At 36.9% G+C, this 23,500-nt stretch overlaps 1 protein-coding gene across 1 annotated transcript; it reads right to left on the minus strand.

Moving 5' to 3' along the window:
- Positions 1-1,309: 1,309 nt before the first annotated feature.
- Positions 1,310-23,371, minus strand: ddx10 (DEAD (Asp-Glu-Ala-Asp) box polypeptide 10). Its single transcript, XM_079585750.1, has 18 exons — positions 23,057-23,371; positions 22,489-22,549; positions 22,276-22,406; positions 20,891-21,049; positions 20,665-20,785; positions 20,037-20,226; positions 19,799-19,925; positions 19,277-19,439; positions 18,986-19,070; positions 18,009-18,110; positions 17,382-17,469; positions 16,998-17,086; positions 16,011-16,341; positions 14,433-14,552; positions 14,191-14,355; positions 9,795-9,851; positions 6,151-6,320; positions 1,310-1,658 (listed from the first exon to the last, which is right to left on the minus strand). The coding sequence occupies exons 1-18, from the start codon at positions 23,243-23,245 to the stop codon at positions 1,454-1,456; spliced, it is 2,553 nt and encodes an 850-aa protein (XP_079441876.1). The 5' UTR covers positions 23,246-23,371; the 3' UTR covers positions 1,310-1,453.
- Between the last annotated feature and the right edge of the window lie 129 nt (positions 23,372-23,500).

Below are 23,500 nucleotides of genomic sequence, written 5' to 3' on the forward strand. Positions count from 1 at the left end.
CCTCAATATCACTCATGATTCTATTAGTATTTTGCAATACGTTTAAAAAAAGGTAAAAAGTATAAAAACTCGACAGCCTCATGTAAGCAAACTCAATCCCTCACTGAGCAAAGGCTAACTTTAGATTTTAATTTCCATCCGGTTATTTTCTATCCTGCTAATAATCTTTTCATTGTGCTAATACGTGATCATTTAAAGGACTGTTCACCCAAACATTTTGTCATCATTTACTCACACACTTTCTTTCTTCTGTTGAACAATTTTTACAGTAACCAAACAGTTGACAGTAACCTTTGACTTTCTATAGTAGGGGGGGGGGGGGGGGGGGGGGGGGGGGAGGGGGAGGGGGGGGGGAATCCTATGGAAGTCACTGGCTTCTGTCAACTGTCTGGTTACAAACATTCTTTAAAATATATTTTGTGTTCAACAGAAGAAAGAAACTCATACAGGTTTGGAACAACTTGAGGGTGAGTAAGCAATGACAACATTTTTTTGGGGAACTATCCCTTTAATGAATTAAATTGTGTGTGAACTTGACCAAGCAGGGTATATTTCTGAAAGTTTGGAACACCTTTTTTTATAGAAATATGTCCTTAAACTGCAACTCAAGTATATTCACTGTGGTACTGTATAGCAGGAGTGACTCAGGACACCTATGTTAAACAGCGACTATATAACAGTGTTTGTGGAAAACTAGCTGCCAAATCAGAGTGGGCGAATGATTATATCTCCAGAGTGAGAAGCCATTAACAGATCTAAAAACAGGGTGAATAAGGTCACCATGGCACAATGCAAGGTTATGCTGGTGCTAAACGGTGGCTATTTGTATTGTATAAACCCAATCCAATCTCCCTCTCGACATGAGCCAGCTAAATGCAGACAACCAGACAATTCAGAAAGATAGATTTGTGTTGAATAGGGGACAACAGCCGCTAAACCAAAGTTTTCTTCGAGAATCCTCCATTTACAACAGAAATGAGTAAGAGTAAATCACACATTAAGTGACGGTTCAATGTGACAGGAAGGCAATATTCAAACCTGAAATAATGAGAGCAGTTTAACAGTAATAGGTTATAGATGGCACCTGGGACTTCACAGTGGTTCTCTATCAGGATTGGCATCAGCTACGCTGCTTCTTTTTTTTTTTTGCTTCACTGCAAAACAGGAGTTTTTAGGTAATTTGAGGCTGTCTGGCAAGACGCCACATGAGAATTAAATTCCTGTCTTGAGAAGCAGAGGATGTAAAGAAGGGAAGAGGCAGGAAAGGGAATTATAACCTGCACACTCACACAATAAATCACAAAGATATGTGCGGCACTGAATCTTAAAGTTTCCATCAAAATCAGGGAAAATTTTATTAGTAAAGGGGCATTTTTAATATTCAACATACAATTACAGTGAATAAGAAACTCTGAAGGGGAAGATGGGTACAGGAACCTTTTTTCCAAAGGAACTAGCTGCGACTGCCCAATAAATGCAAGACGAGCTCCTCGTCTTCGGCCAGTGACAGGCCAGTGTTCAGAGGAGCTGCTGTGGACTCCTTCCTGGGCTTCTTCCTGCCCACCTGTGTCTGCTGTGCTTCATCATCATCACCCTCATCATCCTCACTGCTGTCGCTGCTGAAACTTCTCTTCCTGCCACCGTGGTCTGATGAATCGCTGCAAAGACAAAGATAAAACGAGGGTTAAAGATAATAGAAGAGAAAGGCCGGCTATATATACAGGGGAGAGTGGGGTAAGATGTAAGATGTCATGTAACCGTATATATACACTGCTGCCTGTTATTCAGAGAAGCGCATGAGAATTTTTTTTTACATTTTTAACCTGCAATTGCTTTAGCATAAACATTCAAGTACATTTTCCACGTCAAGTAAAATTAGTTTTTTCTGAAATTCTTTGTTATATACACTATCATGCAAAAGTTTGGGGTCAGTACGATTTTTCAATGATTTTATTTGATCAAAAATATAGTTAAAACAATAATATTTAGAAATATTATTATTACAATTCAAAATACTTGTTTTCTACATTTTTAAAATGTAATTTATTCCTGTCATGGCAAAGTGAAGTTTATTTTAATTTGTCTTAATTTTGTAGATTTAATTGTTTTAAATCTTTGGCAGCCATTACTTCTTTCTTTTGTGTCACATGACCCTTCAAAAATCATGAAGGATCATCAGAAATCATCAGATTTTGTGCTCAAGAAACATTTTTATTACCAATGTTATTAAACATTAATATTTTTATTATGAATGTTACAAATGGTTGTGCTGCTTAATATTTTTGTGGAAACCGCACTACATTTTCAGGATTCTTTAAAGAATGCAAAGTTCAAAAGAACAGCATTTATTTGAAAAATAAATATTTTATAATGTTATACTGTGTAGATGTCTTTATTGTTTAACAATTGAATGCCTCCCTGCTGAATAAAAGTATTAATTTCTTTAGGATTTTTTTTTTTTATATATATAACATTCTTCTGACCCCAAAAAAGTAAAAGAAAAAGGTAAAAACTAAAAACCTTTTAAGAACCTACCTTGATTTTTTTTTTTAATTGTATAAAAATATTCTGAATATCAAATGTTGCTTGGATGGTTTATGGATTTCTTTGAAAAAGGGTACTGAACTATTGAAATGACCATCAAAGAATGCTCAAACTTTTAATTAAAAACACCTTGCTCTAAAAAATGCTGCTTTTTGAGAAGTCTAAATTGAATGGCTTTACCTTCAAGATGCTGTCTTTTAATTTCAGTTTATAGCAAACATTATATTTGCTTTACCTCCATCTCCTACTTGCAAACACAAAAGATCCTGTGATGTGCTACTCTTACTTGATCTGTTAAGACAGCCTGATGCGCCACAGTGTTTGTAAACGCAGTAATTTGAGATGCATCTGGGAGGCGTTGACAATTCCAACCATCAACATGCATCTAGAGGTAAAGGGCTTTTTCAATGTACCGGCTCATGTGGGTGACCTTGAAAGCCAATGCAGACAATTCCCAACTTAATTAAACGAGTTAAGGCTAGAATGATGCACTCATGCACATCCAGAGCAACGCATACTATTAAAGTCCTGTCAAGAGACTTTGAGGAGTGAAAAGCAGTCCTCTGGTCTGATTTATAGCAAGAACCCAAAAATTAATTTATTTTGTAAAGGAAATGTTATTGGACTTTCAATAGAGCTGCACAATTAATTGTTAAAATATCACAATCTTGATTCAAACATCCATGCGATCTTATTCCAAAAAAGCAGTTATCATGAGCCGCATTCGGGCGGGCTAAAAGCTGGCGTGCTAATGTGTCCCAGGGCCAGTCGAGTTTCCACTGTCACTTCCGGGGCTTGATCAGGCCTAATGTCCAGGATTTTTTGGACACCTGGGTCCAAAGCGGGCCATACAGCTCGGGCTTGAGAAGTGGTTACGAACTCAGGCGGAGTTTATCTGAGTCTTGAGACGTCTACATAATTTCAGATTCTACATAATTCCACCGTCAAGAAACCAGGAAGGACAGATCAGCACAGAATTTAATAAAGTTAGAGGGTTTTAAATGGTTCTAACTTAATTACATGAGTTAAGACTTGAATTGTGCACTCATGTATATCCAGGACAACTACTATCATTAAAGGCCTGTCCAGAGACTGTGCACAGACCACCTGGAGGTGGGAAAATCTATGCTCTGGTCTATAGCAGTCAGGGCTGTAACTAGCACACATCATTAAGCTGTTAAGGGCTTCTGGTCTTACAGAGTTTTAAATCACAGGCTATGTCCAGCCAGCTCAATGACTCAGGATTAGGGATGTGCAAAACTGTCTTCAAAATCAACTAGCTAAATGAAGCACCTCTGGTGTGTGTATATATATATATATAGCAATTATACAAAAAGTACACTATTGGTTTTTAAATATTTCTATATTCAAACAAATTTTCATAAACATTTTCATAATTCATCAACACTAGATCATTTGCAATCGTCAATCTCTTTCCAGTTCAAACTATAGCATGAGTTTGGTGTGTGGCTACTGTTTCAGGCGGAGCCAGAGGGTGTTTAGCCGGTGTGAGGCCATGGCTGATGTGTTACATGGGTAAAGACATTCAACTTCAGTTACAGAAGTGCAAGCCAACTTTTGCTTCAAAGATAAAACAGGTCATGAACACATCAAAGCAAACAGGGCATTGCGATGCAACGTGCTACAATGGACACTTCAATGTCATACAGCATCATCACGCACCCATTTCAGAAAGACAAATGTTCCAGTTTATATTATGTGTATAAACATATGTTTACTTTGATGTGTCCAGTGTAGACCGCCTCAAACAGTTGTGGCGCATAATGTCAAAAAATGTGCCCGGTGCAGATACGTTGGACGGGTTTATTATAAGCAAGACGCTCGTGTGATCGCTCTAGACAGAGTGTTAGTCTTACTTATGACACATAGCAACACAGCTAAAAGTATCCCTAAAATGTTGGACCGTTTATTGAAATTCCGTAAGAGCTGCACCTGCGATGTTTGAGCTGGTGGAGGGTTGACGCACGAAAGGAGTGCAACTAGTGTCGAGAAACTACATGTTACCCTTAAATGCTGTGAAATGCTGTGCCCTGTAAGTTATGACATATTTTTTCATTTTGGGAGAACTATCAGTTAAGGAACACTGTATATTTGTTTAATTTAGATTATTCATGCAGCCCTAGTTGTTGAATCCCCTCCTGTGATCCAACTGCTGTGACAGGATCAATGAGTCAGTCAGTTAAACTTGAGAATGAATAACTGAGAAGAGAGTCGTAAATTAAACAAAGATTAAACAAAAGCAGCAAACATTGATGCTTTTCACATGAACCTTCTTCATAAACTGACCAATCATTTATTTAATTGTAACTCAGCATTCATTGTGACTGCACTCTCCCTTTAAGAAATATTCCCAAAGACTTGTACAGCATCATGTTATTCTGGATGCAAAGCGCTGGCAGGGGCAGAGGTGAGGCAGGGCCAATAAGATCCCATTAGATTTATGGGAGGGGGGTATCTGTCAAGACAGCAAAGCAGGAAGACAGGAACCGCAACAGGAAAGAGCTCAGGGTTAGTGATGCCTCTGGCTCCAGTCTCGAACAACAGCCTTCGATATGACGGAAGAGAAAGTGGTTGAGTGAGCCAAAGGAAGAGGTAGAGAGAGAGATTTATCAGATTTACAGCGCCGGAGCCTCTCTTGCATTCGGTAAGTGTAGCCATGCAGTAAACACCCCGCACCAAGTCATTAATCAGAGCCACTGCTCCTGTCTATGCCGTATCACCTGCACCGCTACGCCAAGACTGTTTGTGTGTGTCGGCGAGCGTCCTAATGTGCGTACATGAATGACAGAAAAACAGAGACATAAAGGTGCAGGCCGACAGATGGAAAGATCGACGCCAAAGGAGAAGAGGACGTGGTCAGGCTTTACAAGAGAGACAAAAAGCGAGTGTTAGAAACAAAGGGTGAGAGTGCCAAAAAAATACATAATGTATGGTCCTACCTCTCACTTTAAATCTGGATGTAATTATGCATTTTATAGATTATCTACAGACAACTAAAGGATTAGTGCTTAATGCTGGCAAGGGGAAAATGAATCATCATGATTCATTTTCCCCTGTAGAGGGATTCCTCCTCTGAGAAGCAATTCTGCAGCGGACCTCAGTACAAAAAGAACACCGGATCAGCATGCCTGAGCCTAATCGAACGCTACAAACTCAATACAAGCAGAGAGAGCTGAGAAAGCCGAGGCGGTAATTAAGTATCAGAAGAATCAATTCCTCATTTCGGAATAATTACGGCCTCGTGATGTGGTGTCAGACTGATTGGCTTGATTTACCAGTGTAATGGTTTTTCCACTAACACAAAGCACTGCGTACCCTTCGCAATGCAATGATGATGGGAAAATATGATATTTGGTTCCACTCTCAAATATAGGGATTCAATTTGAAGCTGTACACAATTAGAAACTTCATATTTTAGAGGATCAATATCAGTTAGGCCATGTCCTGTGCCTTTTAAGTGCTCCTAGCTTTTCACAAAAAACTCAATCGGCTTTCATTGAGATGAATTTCAGAGCTTTAAAATGCAGCACGACCTTTGAAAATGATGAAAGTCATTCATGTTGTTCAAAAAAGCTTCATTCTTACCCATCTTCCTTGGAGGAGGACTCAGATTCACACACTTTGTCTGGGTCAGGAAGGGTGCTGGGATCAAATTCTTCATCAGCACCTGACAGATACGCTACCACCTCTTCCTCTTCATCCTCATCCTCATCATCATCAGGAGCAGGAGCAGCAGCAGCTGCTTTGTTTTTCTCCTGTGTAACAGAGGAAATTTAATAAATTTCATACAGTTTTTTTTAGATTTATACTTAAACTCTGCATTTATACTTGTTTTCTGGCATATTACATGATATCTTTTGCAATTAATATTTTCTTTCCCATTCACACTTTTGGGATTTAGCCTGATCACACTTGTGATTTAATTTTAGAAGTGCTTAATATAAGTTTAATCAAGGTCAAGAAAAATTTGTGATCCCTCTGTAGTCAAAAATGCATGTTGCTATATTGCATTTTTAGTGTAAATTCTGATGCGCCCTGACGGATGCTGAAGGATAGCCTAACTTTCATAAAACAGCACATCAGTCCAAATTTTTTTTAACTTTTAGGAGGTACAACAGCATGTCACTGGAGCATTAAAGGGACAATTGATCTACCCCCTAAAAGGTAAGCTACATATTAGTACCTTAGAGAGCAGACTATGATAGGTACATTAAGAGATTACAAAGTCGTCCCTTTAAGGGTATTGCCCCAGTGACAAACTGTTGTACCCCTAAAGGTAGAATTTTTGCACATATTTTGCATTCGAGTGTATTCGAGTCCAGCTGAGCAACGGCCTTTGAGATAATGGCTAATGCTAATGGGTATATCTCTCCAGGTATTCTAGACCTTCTTGTGGCCATAGGCAGTACTTCTCATCCTCTTCAAGCGACACCTCTCCCTAAATATGTCCACTCTTTAATCATTTAGAACCAAACAGTGTTAATTTTTTACCGTGGTAGCAGTGAAGGAATCAATTCCAGCTCTGTCTCTGTTATTTAAAATTTCCAAGAACCTAACAAATCTGACCCTGTGCCGGCAACAACCAGGTTTATTTTGCTCCACCTTCAGACTGACTTCTTGTGCCCTCAGGCAAGCTTCTTAAACCTGGTACGGTGTGTCTGTCCCTGTGTTCTGACCTTTTCTTCTTTAGTTTAGGTAAGACATAGAAAAATGAATAGCTGTGGCCAGACAGCAATTTCTTTCTTTCACAAAACTACACCCACAATGTGTACATTCAAATAAATACAGTACTACACACATCTAAACAGACCACCTAGATTGGTAGAAAATGTATTTTCTGCATCAATCTTGTATTGTAAAATGAAGCATACAACTTGAACTGTGGTTGGTCACTTCACACGTCAGTTAGACAATGTCTTCCTGTCCAAGTTGGGTGGTACTTGGACTGAATAATCTACAATGTAGACCAGCCTTTTGCCGTCAAAGTTTTGGTTACAGGGGGCTGTGTATATCTATGCTTGGACCTGATAAGGGGTCTGTTCAGGTACAGGATACTTAGCATTCAGCAGTGTTTCTGCCTGTGCTGTAATCTAATCGTGCTTTGTAAGACCCATTTGAATTCTGCTGACAGACCTTCGCTTTGAACAGACGCGTCTATGTGCACTGAATAACGCCAGAGTATGAGAACAGCCAAAAACGGCTGTTAGTATAAAACTCTCTGGAATAAAGCAAGAACTTCAAACTAAACTAGAGCAGACAAAAAGAAAAGGAAAATTTAAATATACAATAAATACTATTTAATGTCTGGGGTCAAAAGGAAATAACGAAATGTATACTTTTATTCAGCAAGGATGCAATTGACCAAAAGTGACAGCAAATATATTATAACAAAATATTTCCATTTTAAATAAACTTTTGAACTTCCTATTCATCAAAGAATCCTGAAACAAAATGTATTGTTTCCACAAAAAAGGCAGCAAAACTGTTTTTAATAGTTAATAAGAAATGTTACTTGAACATTTAGAAATTATTTCTGAAGGATCATGTGACACTAAAGATTGGAGTAATGCTGAAAATATAAATTAATTGAAAATATTTCAAATGACAGGCACAGTATGCAAGTTTCACCGCTAGAGGTTGCTTAATTAAAATGACATGGAGATATTTTAAAATATATTGTATTATCTGATTATGCCATGTTATGTGAAAAAATAGTGTTGTCTCTGAGGCATGGTAAAAACATGGTACTCACGGTAAATCAAGAAAAAAAGCGATTCAAACAATAAGACTAACCTTGTTGCGATGTATAACAAGGATTCGTTTTCTGTTAATAAATGTATCCAAACAGTTGCTCACCTATCTGATAAAACACATACTATATCAAAGAGTCTTTGGTGTTTCCATGGTTTCTACGGAAATCAAGGGTAGCGTGGATATGCAGTCATTGACAAGGCGACGCAACGACACGTCCGTTACACTGGTTAAAATAGCTGATTTCTCTAGATTTAACCATTGTTGGAAACATAGTTTGGGATAATGTAAATACACAGGTCAACAAAATGTGTTATATATATATATGTTCTAGTGGTTTTTGGTTATTTAATCTAAAAATCGTACATATTGTGCCTTTAATAAATTACATATTTTAAATATATTCAGAGAAAACATTTATTTTACATTGTAATAATATTTAAAAATATTACAGATCTTAAGAGTATTTTTGATCAAATAAACGCAGCCTTGGTGAGCAGAAGAATTTCAAAAACATAAAAACAATCTTACAGAACCCAAACTTTTGAATGGTAGGCTATATATAAGCTGTAAATAGTGGATTAAGGCATTACATTAATGTTACAAAAATATAATTCTGAGTTATATAAAATAATATATCATATAATCTGAATATCTATAAAAGAAATAATATATTCACTAGAATCACTACATACAGTTGCATGATGTTTAAAAAAAAAAAAAATGTTTTAAGTGCTCTTTCTAAAAAAAAAAAAAAAAGGAATTTTGGGAAGGTAAACCTGAACATTTTGAAGAGAAGTTTTCAGTAAACAGATGGTGTGATATTAATGAATATCTCTGTGATGACAGCCACCGATTGAACAACAAGACTCTGAAAGGTCCATCTATTTCTTCAAACATCTCGACCACCAAAAGAAGCGGAACTGACAGGAAATGAAGCAGCACTGCTATCTGTAACAGCATATGCTGTCAAAAGGGTGATTCAATAGCTCTCTAAATTAATCTGGACTACTCATAACGATGGACAGATCGACCACCAGTCAGGCTGTTAAGTCGAAGGAATGAGTGAATGCTAAGAGCACTGAGATTCATTGTTAGGGAGGTGATGAATAGTCTCGAGTTCTTGGACAGTCCGCTGCATTGATCAGATGACAAACGAGAGGAGAGCAGCAGCTGCATTTCCATATGGATGCGCAGAGCTCAATCCCCCAGCGAGGACAGGCAGAGAAAGACGGGACACATGACAGCTGCCAGCCTATGAATTATGGGCTGTCTGCGGGAGGGAAAGGCCAGAGACTGAGGGGCATCTCTCCCCTCTGACTCCCTGTGACATGAATTCCTCATTTCAAATCAGAAACCATTTTATGAGCCTTTCAAATCATCAAAATTGCTTTAAAACCTTAATTCACGTACACAATAAGCACTCATCATTAATCTAACTAGATGTTACAGATGATTTAGGGATCCGGTTGACATACCTCTTTTTGCTGTTTGTTCGCTTCCCTCCGAGCTGCTTTCTCCTTCAGTCTTTTCTCCTGTTTAAATAAGAGATAAAAGAAACAGACTTAATAAAAAGCTGCACTATACTCAGATTTGGTCATGGCACAATCTCATAAACATGTAAAACAGCCAGAGCTGGAGATTATTACATACGACTCAATTTAACTTTAGTGCTCTGCATTTCTTTTGGAGAGAGATTGAAGAGGACTTGATGTTTGTCTTGTGTAACTTTCTAATATGAAGGGTGACTGGATTGCTAGACACAACAAACACATTACTAGTGACTCGCAGATGTCTGGAAGACGGGAAATATTAAAAGGTTGAGGGTTGAATGGAAATCAGAAAGCTGAGTGTGTAATAAAACCAATGTCAAGTGCATTTCATTGGCTTTTCATTACTTTCGAAATGTCAAATGATGCTAAATGTGGAAACATATCCATCGGTTCACTTGGATACACCATTGAGCAAATATCATTGCCACAGCATTAAAGTCAGATACAGCGGTGCTTTGCCATTAAATATGTCTAAATGTTTCGGATAAAATATTAAACTAATACTTTTTAAAGACAGATATCATTAGTTGGATCACTTTTATCAAAACATTTCAAATTATTTCACTACTGGTTTGAGCAGATATTATAATTTTTGCCCTGTTCCTGGGTAACTTTTGCGGTAAATTGAGGTAATTTATTAAGAAAAAATATTTTTTAATTTATAATGAATTACTAGGATTTATCTGTGTACTCACATTCATTTTCCAACTAGTCAGCCTTTAGTATTTTCTCTTATTTTTACTATGGTATATTTGATTAATAATACAAGTTAAATTATCAAATACATAAATAATAATAATAACAATGGTAATAATGATAATATATCTGCAAGCAGCAACTATCGGGGCCAAGCACAAAAAGGAACAATGTGACGCAAGCAATAAGCAGTTATTTTTTGATTATTTTAAACAAAATGGCTGAAAAATCACAAATACAATCACTGCAATATGATCAAATTGCTTTTCACTTGACCATTAGGTGGCGCTTTTATCGAATTGTTATGATGTGGCCAGTGTGAGGTGACCTATATGCAAACTTTGGTGTCAATATGCCAAATTGTCACAGCCACAGAATTAGTTTGGCATCATGCCAACAAATTTGTTGATGCGTTACTCGAGAATGGATTGGTCTATCGAAAAGCTTTTGATAACTTTTTGCAACACGGTTTGAAGATGATCTGAGCCAATTTTGGTGAAAATCAGACCAACGGTCTTAGAGTTCGAAAAAGTAGAAATTCAAAATGGCGGCCAGATAGTTTGAGCAAATATGCTATAATTGACTTGAGCTAATGAATCAGAGGAAAAATAATTTTGTTTCTAGCGCTTACGGTTCACAAGTTATTCGCATTAATGTAAATGAAACTTTGGACAGTTGGTGGCGCTAGAGGGATTAGTTAGAGACTCCAAATTTGCTGTGGGAAATGTTTGGACTGACCTCTATAAGTGAGCCAAATTTCACAACTTTTTACCATACAGTTCTATGGTCTGCCATAGACTCCCATGGCAGCAGAAAAAGCAGCAGCAGAAACAGAAGCAGAAGACGACGACGACTAACGGATACATACACCACACCATTCGGTGTTTGGCCCTTAAATATACAGTAAGGTATAATTAATTTTCATAAACAGAGAATATCATGACTTTAACGACAGTGTCGTATAAGCTAACTCTATTAAGATGCATTTTGGTCAATCGGATCACAAGTAGACGAGGGAGACACATTCCTGTTTACACCTGGTGTTTTAATTCGTCTCTTTTGTCCACTTTCAACCACTTTGGTCAAGGGGAAGGTCCTTGGGTAGGTAAATGTATGGGACTTTTCAGAACTTTCGATCTAATTGACGAAATAAGGTCACGCAATTTACATATGAATGCAACCGAGACGATGGAAAAACCTACAGTGAGCAGCAGCTTTCGTTTCTGCTCTGATAGCCCCAAGAAACACAGAGTGTGTGTTAGAATCAGGAATGATGAGAACATTGTGCTTGGTACTTGGGTCCTCGACAAATCCCGTCTGACTAGCGCACTTCCTATTTATGTATTAAATCAGTAGGTAGAAAGTGGGCGGTCTTTTGTGGCTGTGTGAACGCATTTGACCTCATGAGCGTTAAGACAGCAATCTGGTCTAATGTGTTTTCAACTATACCTCTGGAAGTGGTCAAAAGTGGACAAGCTCAAAACGTTTTACACCTGTATGTAGTGTCTTCCACTTGTGATCCAATCTACCAAAAAGAATTAGTTCACTTTTAAAAAAACTTTTGCTGATAATTTACTCACCCCCATATCATCCAAGATGCCCATGTCTTTCTTCAGTCGAAAAGAAATTAAGGTTTTAAGGATGACATGGGGGTGAGTAAATTATCAGCAAAAGTTTTTTAAAAAGTGAACTAATCCTTTAATACCAGGTGTAAACAGGTCTTAGATATGCCATTAATATATAACAAAGTTATAATTAATAAAGTTTAAGCATGAGCTTGACCAGAGCATACCTGAGAAAGCCATAAAGAGTTCACTCTATAAATAGGTTACCATCCACCCACAGATCCACAAGGACACAATGGTACTTTTTCATAAAAAAATTGCAGAAGAGTACCCTGTGTCTCTGATTAATGAGCATGTGCACGTATCTGATGGATTACTGGGTAGCTGCCTCTCAAAGTCTATGACTAAATTAATTAGAATGGTTAGGCTTTTCACAGGAACGTTCAGACACACGACAATGTCTTCTGCGTTCTGCCTCGTATCTTTCAGAGAAAAAAAAAAAACGAAGAGTTTTTACTGTATGCCAGTCTTCATGTCAGCACTTGACAGCACTGGCAGGAGAAATTGGCAGGAGAGACTGGCACCAACATGTTTTTATTTTAGTTTTTGCTTGGCTGAGAATTGAAAGACATAAAAATGTACTATTCTGGGTTAACATGAACAATAACATCTCTTAAAATGTTCTGATATTTTAATATTCATGGCCAATTGAAGTCAGTGTAAAATGAGTTTGCAACCCTTTTTAATAACACAATTCCGAAATAGTATATTTGATGAGACACATAAAAAAAAAACGATTTATTTGATCTATTGGCAATACAACCTGACCAGATATTTTAACATTGGCTAAATAGCTGTTTGGCTGCTGGGGAACATTGTTGTATCAGAGATTATGCAAAACTGTTTTATTCATTGAAATGACATATGAAATGAAAAAAAAAAGCATTACATATTATTTCACGCTAGTGACGTGCCCGAAGCCTAAATCCAAAGTCGAACATAGTACTTGGCTTCAGGCTCATCTCAAACTGACTTTAATATTTCAATATTTGAATCTTCAATGGATGATTCTTTAAGTTAAACAGAGCGAGATAACCTAGTGCAATCTGCCAGATGGCCTAGTGCAGAGATTTAACTTTTTTGTCAGTCAAAGCTCTTTATCATAAAATATAACCAAAATATTTACTTGAAGTACCCCCTGAGATTTTAAGTTAATATTTGGGTAATTTAACAACACATTTGCATATGCACAGTTCTCTGATTTAGGTTAATGGTTAAATGAGATGCAGGTAAACAAATAAAATATATATATATATTTTTTTTTACTTCCTTAAAATTAATAAATATGTAATCTTTTAGAAAACATTTAATTTTGATTGATTTTATTTTACAGTATTTATTTAACAATTTAAATGTTTATGATTTAATTATTTGTTTTTTATTTCAGTATTATTTTAGGAAACTAACTTTAAGGCTTTAACTGGAATGGAGAAAGGCTAGTCCTCATGTGTCCAGTTATAGAAATAGATCCCATTATTTCTGTGCTTTCTCATTGAGCAACACACTCCCAGCGATCGATTCCAAAAAAAACTAATAAACTGAAAACTGCATCAGACATAAACCAGGGATGTGCTTCACCAAACTTGACTCTTTCTTAACAAGAAAACACTTTTCACTGGAATGGTGCAAATAGTGTAATTTTGCCAGAGAGAAATCCTTTAAAAGCTTGTCCAATACTCAGAACTACAGTAATAAGTCAGAGGCCCAATCTCGAGCACTGACGCCTGGAGCTTGAAGCCACTCTGCCTGCACAAGTATCTCAGTTATTTTCGATCTGCCTGAACCTGAGAGAACCTGAACCTGCCTGCACCAGCCACAGGGCCAGCGTGTCTTTTCGATTGCCCATTGCCTTCAGCTCCTTCAATATTACTTTAATCTGAACACCTGGACCTGAACACAATGAATCAAAGGCCTCTCTGAATCATTTTATTGAAGAAGGAGCCACATGGACTTGGCATGAACCAGGAGGATGGAAAATATGATGGTACAGTTGATCTCACCCTGTGTTTCTCCTGGATTTTACGGCGGTACTCGATCTTGTCAAACTCCCGGTCTTCTCTGCGGAGTCGCTCTTTGGCTGCTTCCACGTTAATGCCAGATATCTCTTCGTCCTCCTCTTCATCTGGTACCATGGTCCTTTGCAGCGGAGGCCACTGCTGCACCTCCTGCACACATATGCACACAGTTCATTTACACTGCATTTCATGACTCTCACTCACATATGAGTTCTGATAATACAAACCTTTCCCTCCTCAGTGAAGATCTTCTTAGTGTTGACCTTTAAGTTTCTTTTATGTATTTTCTTTGCACCTTTGAATTTGGACTCCTTTTGTTTGTTATACTTGGAATTAGCATCTGAGTCCTAAAGAAAGAAAAAAACATGTTTTACATAAACACATGTAATCATAAAAGCTGTCTTTTCAAACTCCCTGGAGCCAAGATTAAACCTACTGAAAACGAGAATTCATAAATGAGCTCCGAAAGCAGTTCATTCGATCCCTTCATTCAACCAGCGCATTGACACCCAACACTTTCTCCTTTGCAGTCATTAAAGTTGAGTGCTGATGAGATGTGAAAAGGTTCAGATCTAGAAGAAAACCATTTTCTACTTAACTCCTCTGAAAACTCAAAAAGGTACTTGCTCATCTGCACTTCTGCACAAACTGTAATAGCCTTTAGCCTGAACACATTCTTTTGAAAAAGACTATTGATGCAATAGTATATCTATAAAAATTAAAATCAAATAATTTACATGATTCTAACTAATCAATATATATTGACAATTGAAAAAAGCTACCAAAAGATGATCATTCAAAGACATTTGATTATTGTGAAAGGAGTAATTGAATAGATATAAAGTGTCTTTAGAACTGTAAATATTGTTTTATGTAAATATTTCAATTAATTGTATTATTAAATATTATGCAGTGTTTATATTATGCATGTTTTAATTATTTGAAAATTGTTAAGGCATGATAAAATCTATTGTGTGTTTGTATACATATATATATATATATATATATATATATATATATATATATATATATATATATATATATATATATTGTTGTCACACTACCGTTCAAACTTTTGGGGTCAGTACAGTTTTCAATGTAAGATGTTGAAGTATGTTATGCTCACCTAGGCTGCACTTCTTTAAACAAAAATGAAGTAAAAACAATTCTGTGAAATATACTGTACTGCAGTATTTGATTGTGAAGCCTAAAGACAAATCAGGCAATTTGGACATGACTCACAGGTCCGCGTCTCTCATAAACTTGCCAGGTCTGCACAGGAGTCATGCTGTGTCTCGGAGGCATATTGAGAGAAGTGTTACATAATTTAGCATGTCCTGATATCTGTAGGCCTACTGAAACAACATGCTTTGAACGCAAAGTGCACAGAACTTGAATAGAAGCCCTCCTGAATCACAGTGCAATGGATAAGCTGCATCTCAATTATTTTCCTCTTTTAGAGTCAAGGACTCATTAGAATATGCAGGTTTACAGCTAAAGTGTATCATTTGAGATTTGGTATGATGCATACAAGAACATCCTGTTAAGATATAATAATGTATTTAGATTTTTATGCATGGAAAAATGTGACTATTACATGGCCAAATGTATGTGGACATTTCCTTCTAAGTAATAGTTTTAGCTATTTCCATCATAATTATTACTAACAGGTGCATAAAATCAAGCATACAGTCATGACATTTATTTTGAAATGGGACCTTTTACTGCTGCCAGTGAGCACAAAGCACAGACCATCAGAAATGTGGAATAACTGTAATGACACCAGATATGTGTTGTTTATTTACCTCATCGTCTTGGCTTTCTTCATTGGTATTGAACACGTCTTTACGCTTGACAGTCAGGAGGTCCAGATCGTCATCGTCCTCTTCATTAAACCCACATAGCAGAGCTGCAGGCTTTAATGTCTCCTCCTCTTCATCCTCCTCCTCCTCTTCATCCTCAGACTGTGAGGACTGAGACTCAGCTTGTTGTCCTTCGAGTTTGGCTTTGAAGCTCTGCAGCTCATCTTCAGACTCGTGTCCTGCAGCACCGCTGTCGTCCTGCGCCGCTCCGCTCTTTTGCTGGTGGGTCTTACTGAGGAACCGGACCCGTGGTGCCACCGCCAAACCCATTGACCTGACAGTGATGAGATCACACAAAAATTACATTGAACCATCAAATGCCTCTGTGTTGGTTAAAAAAAAAAAAAAAAAAATAAAAAAAAAAGTGTTCTCATAAAAGAACCAAAAAAAGTTTTATACAAACAAAAATACCAACAAATCTAAATTATATAAAACAAAATTATATATTAATAAAACGTTAAATATAAAAAAATATATATAAAATTTACATGCTGTTTTAATTATTATTATTTATTTTTTTTTACAATTTTTTATTAAACAAATAATTTATTTAAAATGTATAATAATGCTTTTTTATTAAACAGTTACATGCTGATTTAAAAAGTAACAGATATTAAAAAGAAAAAAAATATGACAGATAATTTTCTAAATCAAATAGAGACTGTTGTGGACAGGAAAAAATGAGGAAAGAGCCAAGAATATAGACACTAACACTAAACTATGATATATATTTTTTAAATTACGAATAAAAAAATATGTATTTTGTCTTTTCAAAACAGATGGTGAAGGTTTCTTTTAGGAGGATTTCATTACATAACAACAAAATTTTTTTTTAAAGTACTCATGCGTTTGTTCAAAGTGGGCACACACGCAAACACATTTACACAGAAGACAGCTGGTACTGAGCATTACATCACAGCATCCACTCACATGGCATATTCTGGGAGTTTGAGCTGGAAAACATCAAAGACATCTTTGTTCTTCATCAGATAGACTGAGCGGAGGTAGGACACGAAACACTGCAGTTGAGAGGAGGGAATAAAAAAAGGGAGGATCAAATCTGTAAACTTATCCCTGATAAACACATTAGTTAGAGTGCACAAGCAGGCGTTTCATGGCAGCAATTTACCCGATTACATTTCACGCTGCTCATCTCTCTATAATAAGCCTCACAAAGCTCAGTCCCGAGCGTGAGGCAGACAATCAGATTATCCTAAAAGCATGGCTCTGCTCTACAGTATAACATCAACCTTCAGTGTTCGAGGCGAGGTGTGACAGACTGCACAGGAAGTCAGGTCTCCTCTTTGACCTTACCCTCTGCGCCCGCTCCTTCTGGTCCATCTCCTGCGCCAGGAAGGCTTCCAACTTCTGCTGAACTGACACCAACTTCTCTGGGTTCACTCTGAGAACGAATTAAAACAAACGATTAAGTCAATGGCCTTGTTTACACCTGGTATTACAATCTGTGGTCAAGGCAGATGTATATAAAAATAAATAAAAACATACAAATAAGAAATATTTTAAATTCTTGTATTATTTTGTCATTTTTATTATATTTTTATATAGTGAATTAAATATATGTAAATTAAAGGTAGATCATGTAAAGCACACAAATTGACATCTCAGATACTCAACTACAGTAACAATGACTAATGGCAAACATAAAATCAGGCCGGTGGAGAGAGAGACTGCAGTTTCACTCTCTCAGCAGATAATACTGATCATAATGATCACATGAATTAAGCTGCCATCTTTTGTTCTCAGCATGCACATGACTTCCTACATTCTTCACAAAGACCACGCATTCAGTCTCTGCATAATGCTGATGAACCAGCATCGAGAGAAGAAACAGGCCACATTTCACACACAAAACTAAACATTTCCAAAGCCCATCTTATTTTCACTGTGCAATCACACAGGAATGAAAAGATCTGCACTCACTGGATTTTGTTAATGGGAACTTTTTTCTCTTGAAGCTGTGCAATCATGCCTTTTTCCTCCGAGGGCAACAGGACCAGAAGCGCCTCACCTTCCTCCTTATACCTACAGAGAAATAGAGTTAAAAGGAATAATTGCACTCAAAACATGTCCTCTTTTCTTTGACACAGAAAACAAATATTAGGATTCAGATTTGGAAAGGCATAAGTAAATGATGTCAGAATTTTCTTTTTTTTAGGTGCACTATCCCTTTAAGGTCCCAATGGGTGGTCTGCTGCAATACAGGCCTCTCACACAAACGAGTCTTTTTTTAAACACTCAGCTCTAAGAGTGCTCGTGTTAAAGCTTTCTGCTGAGGGTGGTGATCTATGAAGAGGAGTTACTGAGGATATTGATTCCACACTGAAAAGACAAGTATAGCACAAAGAAAATAGGCAGGTGTGTGTTGTCTCGCTCTAAGCGTTGAGAAACTTGACATGTTTCTGTAGCTAGACTGTAGAGCCTAATACTTGCCCTCAAGGTGGAACTAACAAGTCAAGCCAGAGTCCAAAAATGGAACTCAATAGTTGAGCTGGCATTAATCCATCATGGGCAGTGACAATAGACAAATCTGTACAGTGGTTGAATATGAATTTATGTAACAAGATATCAGTGCAAATGTCAGAAAACCTACTGTTTATTTGAGGAATATATAAAACATGCTAGTGTGTTTGTAAGAGCACCAATGAATAAGAGCACATATAAAAGGATCTATAAATGTAATTTAATACATTTAAAGAGCAGAATTCAAATATCAACACTGTTTCCATATGTATCGAGAATATGGAAGTGATGAGGAACAGATCAAATCTGCCATCTAGTGTTACAGCTAAAAACACTCTAGTGCAAATGCAGATTCCTGTTAAGATTTTTACAATGAGGTTTCAAAATGTAAGTGAGTACAGAATAAAACTGTTTATAATACAGTGTATCAGGGTTACCTGGCAGCTCTGCCAACTCTGTGAATGTATGTGTTTGCATCTTCAGGACAGTCAAACTGCAGCACCCAGTTAACAGCAGGGAAGTCTAGGACCAAAAACAACATTTTTCACACATGGATGTCAATCAAACTGAATACTTTGTAGGATATGGGAATTAATTAATACAATTTTAAACAGATATTCAAAAACATTTGCTGAGATTTGTAGTCAATCACCACAATAAATTGACAGCACTAGTTTCAGTCATTTAAATCAATAGGGGCAGATGTCCACAGAACAAATTTCCATTACCAAGTCCTCTGGCAGCGATATCTGTGGCAAAAAGGACTGCAGAGGTCTTGCGGACAAAGTCATTGTAAACCTCCACCCTCTTCATCTGCTGCTGTTTCCCATGCAAAGCAAGTACGGAGATACCGGGACGTAACCGGCAGAAGACCCGGAACAGATACTGAACCTGAACATGAGGAGAAAAAACAATACAAAAGAATTACACTACTACTAACAGAGATAAATAATTATATTAAATAACAGAATTACACTACTAGTATTCATGGACTTAGCATTGTGAAATATTTCACAATATAAGTGGTTTTATTGATCACATAAATGCAGCCTTGGTGGGTATAATTGCCTTCGTTTAAAAACATCTTACCAATCCCTAAACTTTTGAACAGTAGTGCAAATAAAGTTATTTTGTAAATTGTATTAAATGTACACAAATTCCAAAATACAATATTATAACAAATTTACTATGTATTCTCTCGGAACATACACAGTGATGTACTACAGAACAGAAAAAGTTTGAGCTCTTACCTCTTTGCAACAGGCAAAGAAGACTATGATCTTCTTCTGAAGGTGACTCCTCAAAAATGAGAAGAGCATGTTGATTTTCTGGTGCAGCTCACACACCACATAGCTCTGTTCCAGAGTCGCAGGAGTACTGCAGAGAAGATTAGTGTACAAGATCCGCATGCCCATGATGTCAAAAAGCCACTAACATTAAGAGCAAGCTGACTGACAACACAAATTACTATAAAAATCACGATCTTACCTGAACTTGGCCTGCTCATGGACTGACACATACTCTGGGTCCTTCAGGCTCAGTCTGGCCAGATCTTTGACAGACTTGGTCTGAGTGGCGGAGAAGAGAAGGGTCTGTCGTGTTTTCGGGAGGTTTTCAACAATGGCATTGAGCGTGTCAGCGAAACCCATGTCTAGAATCCTGTCGGCTTCATCAAGTACTGCCGTGGAAGAGGATGCATGTCATGTTATTGAAAATAATGGGATGAAAATGAGGCCTGCACACATATACACCACAGTTAAAAAGTTTGGGGTCAGGATGCAGGGAATTGATCGAAAGTGACAGCAAAGACTTTTACAATGATATATAAGATTTCTATTTCAAATAATGCTGTTCTTTTGAACTCTGTATTAGTCAAAGATCATGGAAAACTGCATCAAAGTTTCACAAAAATATTAAGCAGCACAACTGTTTTCGAGTTTAATATGAAATGTTTCTTGAGCACAAAATCAGCATATTAGAATGATTTCTGAAGCACAATCATGTGAGCATTTTTTAAATAAATGCAGTTGCTGAGCATAAGTCTTTCAAAAAATCGTATCAACCCCAAACGTTTGAACAGAAGTGTATTCACAGCACTATCTAAACATCATCTTACCAAGCATGTGTAGATTTGAAGCATGAAAGGTGGACGTCTCGTCCATGTGCTGCAGCAGACGTCCTGGGGTGCAGATAATGATATTTGTGCGATGGATCTTCTCTGATTCACCTTTCAGATCCTGCAGTCATGACAAATAATAATCAATTACTACACAATAAAATAAAATAAAACTAGACAAACATGCAAGAACCATCCCAAGCACTAAAAAACTAGCGAGGCACACCTTTCCACCAATTATAAGGCCGGCAGAAAATTCATGGTTCTTGCCGATCTTCCTCAACACCTCAAAGGTCTGATAGGCCAGCTCTCGGGTGGGAGAGATGATGAGAGCGCCGAGGCCGTCATCCGCAGTCCACTGTTCACGATACAAGCACTCCAAAACCTGGAGACAGTATTAGAGAGGCGTCCAAATTAGGTTTGAATTACGAGTAACACTGCAGAAAGAAAAGTCTATCATCTTTCGCTCATCCTCATGGTTCTCTAAAATGTTCATTATTATTTACATAAATATAACATGTTTAATATTATATTATAAATATTACACTACCAGTCAAAAGTTTGGAATAATTATGTTTTTTGAAGGCCGCATTTATTTGATGAAAAATACAGTAAAAACACTAATATTGCCAAAATGATTACAACTGCAATATATTTTAAAATGTAATTTATTCCTGTGGTACAAAGTTGAATTTTCAGCATCATTACTTCAGTCTTTAGTGTCACATGATGCTTCAAAAACATTCTTATATGCCGATTTGGTGCTCAAGAAACATTTCTTATTTTTATCAATGTTAAAAACAGCTTTGCTGCTTTTTATTTTTGTGGAAACAAACCAGGACACACTACCCTTTTCTTTTGAATGTTCTATTCAATGTATTCTTTCTATACAAAGAAAAAAGGCATCAGTTTCCACAAAAATATTAAGCAGCAAAACTGTTCAAAATAGACAATATTAAGAACCATTATATTTATTAATTAATATATAACCATTATTACCATATATAGAACCAAAATAATTTATAATAATTGAGCATCAAATCAGCAAATTCAGGAATTCAGCTTTGCCAGCACAGGAATAAATGAATTTGAAAAGGTATTAAAATAGAAAATAGGTCTTTCAAACTGTAATCATATTTCACAATATTTTTGTTCAAATAAAAGCACAAGAGAATTATTTTAAAAATAAGAACTGAATTATTCCAAGCTATTGACCGGCAGTGTACATATTTCCAAAATAAATAATATAAATTAAAATAACAAAGATTCATATAAACAAATTACCTTTTTCATATACATTTTTTAAACATTTTATACAATTGTCTCCACATTAACACACGCATCTATCTTCTTGAAAGAATACTGGGTTGCGCTATTATACAGTACGTGTACTTACCTAAGAAAATACTGGGTAATATAAGATAACTACATGGGTTAAGGTTAGGTTTATGCGCAGGTTCAGGGTTTGTAGTACCTAGTTATTACCCAGTTATTACAATTACTGTAATAAGTACATTGTATGAACAAGGGGAACAGGACTCTAAAATAAAGAGCTTCCGAATAATGTTACCAAGTTAAAACTACAACAAACCTCAGAGGTGTATAGCTTACCGGGATGAGGAAGGCCAAAGTCTTTCCAGAGCCCGTCTTTGCAGCACCAAGAACATCTTTACCTCGCAAAGCAAAGGCAATAGTCTGCCTCTGAATCTCTGTGGGCTGCCTGTACTGAGTCACAAGAAGACCTAATGACATGATCAAGATCATTATTAGGGTCAAGAAGACATAAGTGAACGTATAAGCATGCAAATAAACAAGATTGCTCACCTTTCAGAGTCTTTTTTGAGAGTGGAAAATCAGAAAACTTAACAGCCTCTTTGGAATTGATCTAGGAAAACAATTACTCATGTCAAAACCTTCACAAGAAAATCAAGTGGCATGTTTTAAGATGGATTGGGTGTATAAGGACCTCAGAAAATAGCAAACTGATGCATCAGATGTAGAATATAAAATGCAAGATGCAGACCACTGAAACACGTCGGAACACTAAACAATCAATCCTTCTCCTATCAGTTATGTAACGTTATGTGGCCTGTTCTGTCCCAGGACTCAAGAACCAGTGACCACTGAAAAAATGTGTATGTGAAGACCTGGGCTGAAAGGCTTCCTGACCAGATATAAATATCAGCAACACTTGAAGCATGTCCCACAATATCATCCTAAGGACTAGTAAGATTTGTGCTTGTTAACATTCCTCTCGTCAACGGTTTACACGGTGACTGATCTGTCTGTCACGCCAGATGTCACAACAGGTAAATAAACACGTGGCAGCCCCTAGAAATAAGCAATGGACGCCAGAAATGCTTCATAATATCAGCAGATTCATATATCTTACCTCCGAGTATTTATTCACCAGTCTCTGTATATTTTCTCTCTCCACCTCCCAGTCGCGTTTCTTCCTAGTGGTCTGTTGAGCTCGTTTGACTCTGGTTTTCGTTTTATCGTACTTCTTTTTCCATTTCTCAAAATTCTTTACAGGGTCATCGGTTACCCTTTTCTTCTCTTTGTTATTATTCTCCCGCATTTCGACTCTATTTCGTAGACTAGTTAGTGTGTGACCAACGTAACAACGTAACAACACGTGAATGTTTACTTCGCGAGATGTTTTGCTCGCAGTGAGCGTTGCTGATTAAGTGCACCAGCGCCATCTAACGACCCGGGGCGGTGAGACACTTATTGATCCATCTCAGAGATGCCAACCTAAAACAGCGCAAGTAAGCGCTAACATTTCAAATAATTAATATTTTACACATTCCATTCTATTTTAATCTTTTATGCA

This window comes from Phoxinus phoxinus (assembly GCF_949152265.1).
Source record: "Phoxinus phoxinus genome assembly, chromosome: 17".
Taxonomy (NCBI): domain Eukaryota; kingdom Metazoa; phylum Chordata; class Actinopteri; order Cypriniformes; family Leuciscidae; genus Phoxinus; species Phoxinus phoxinus.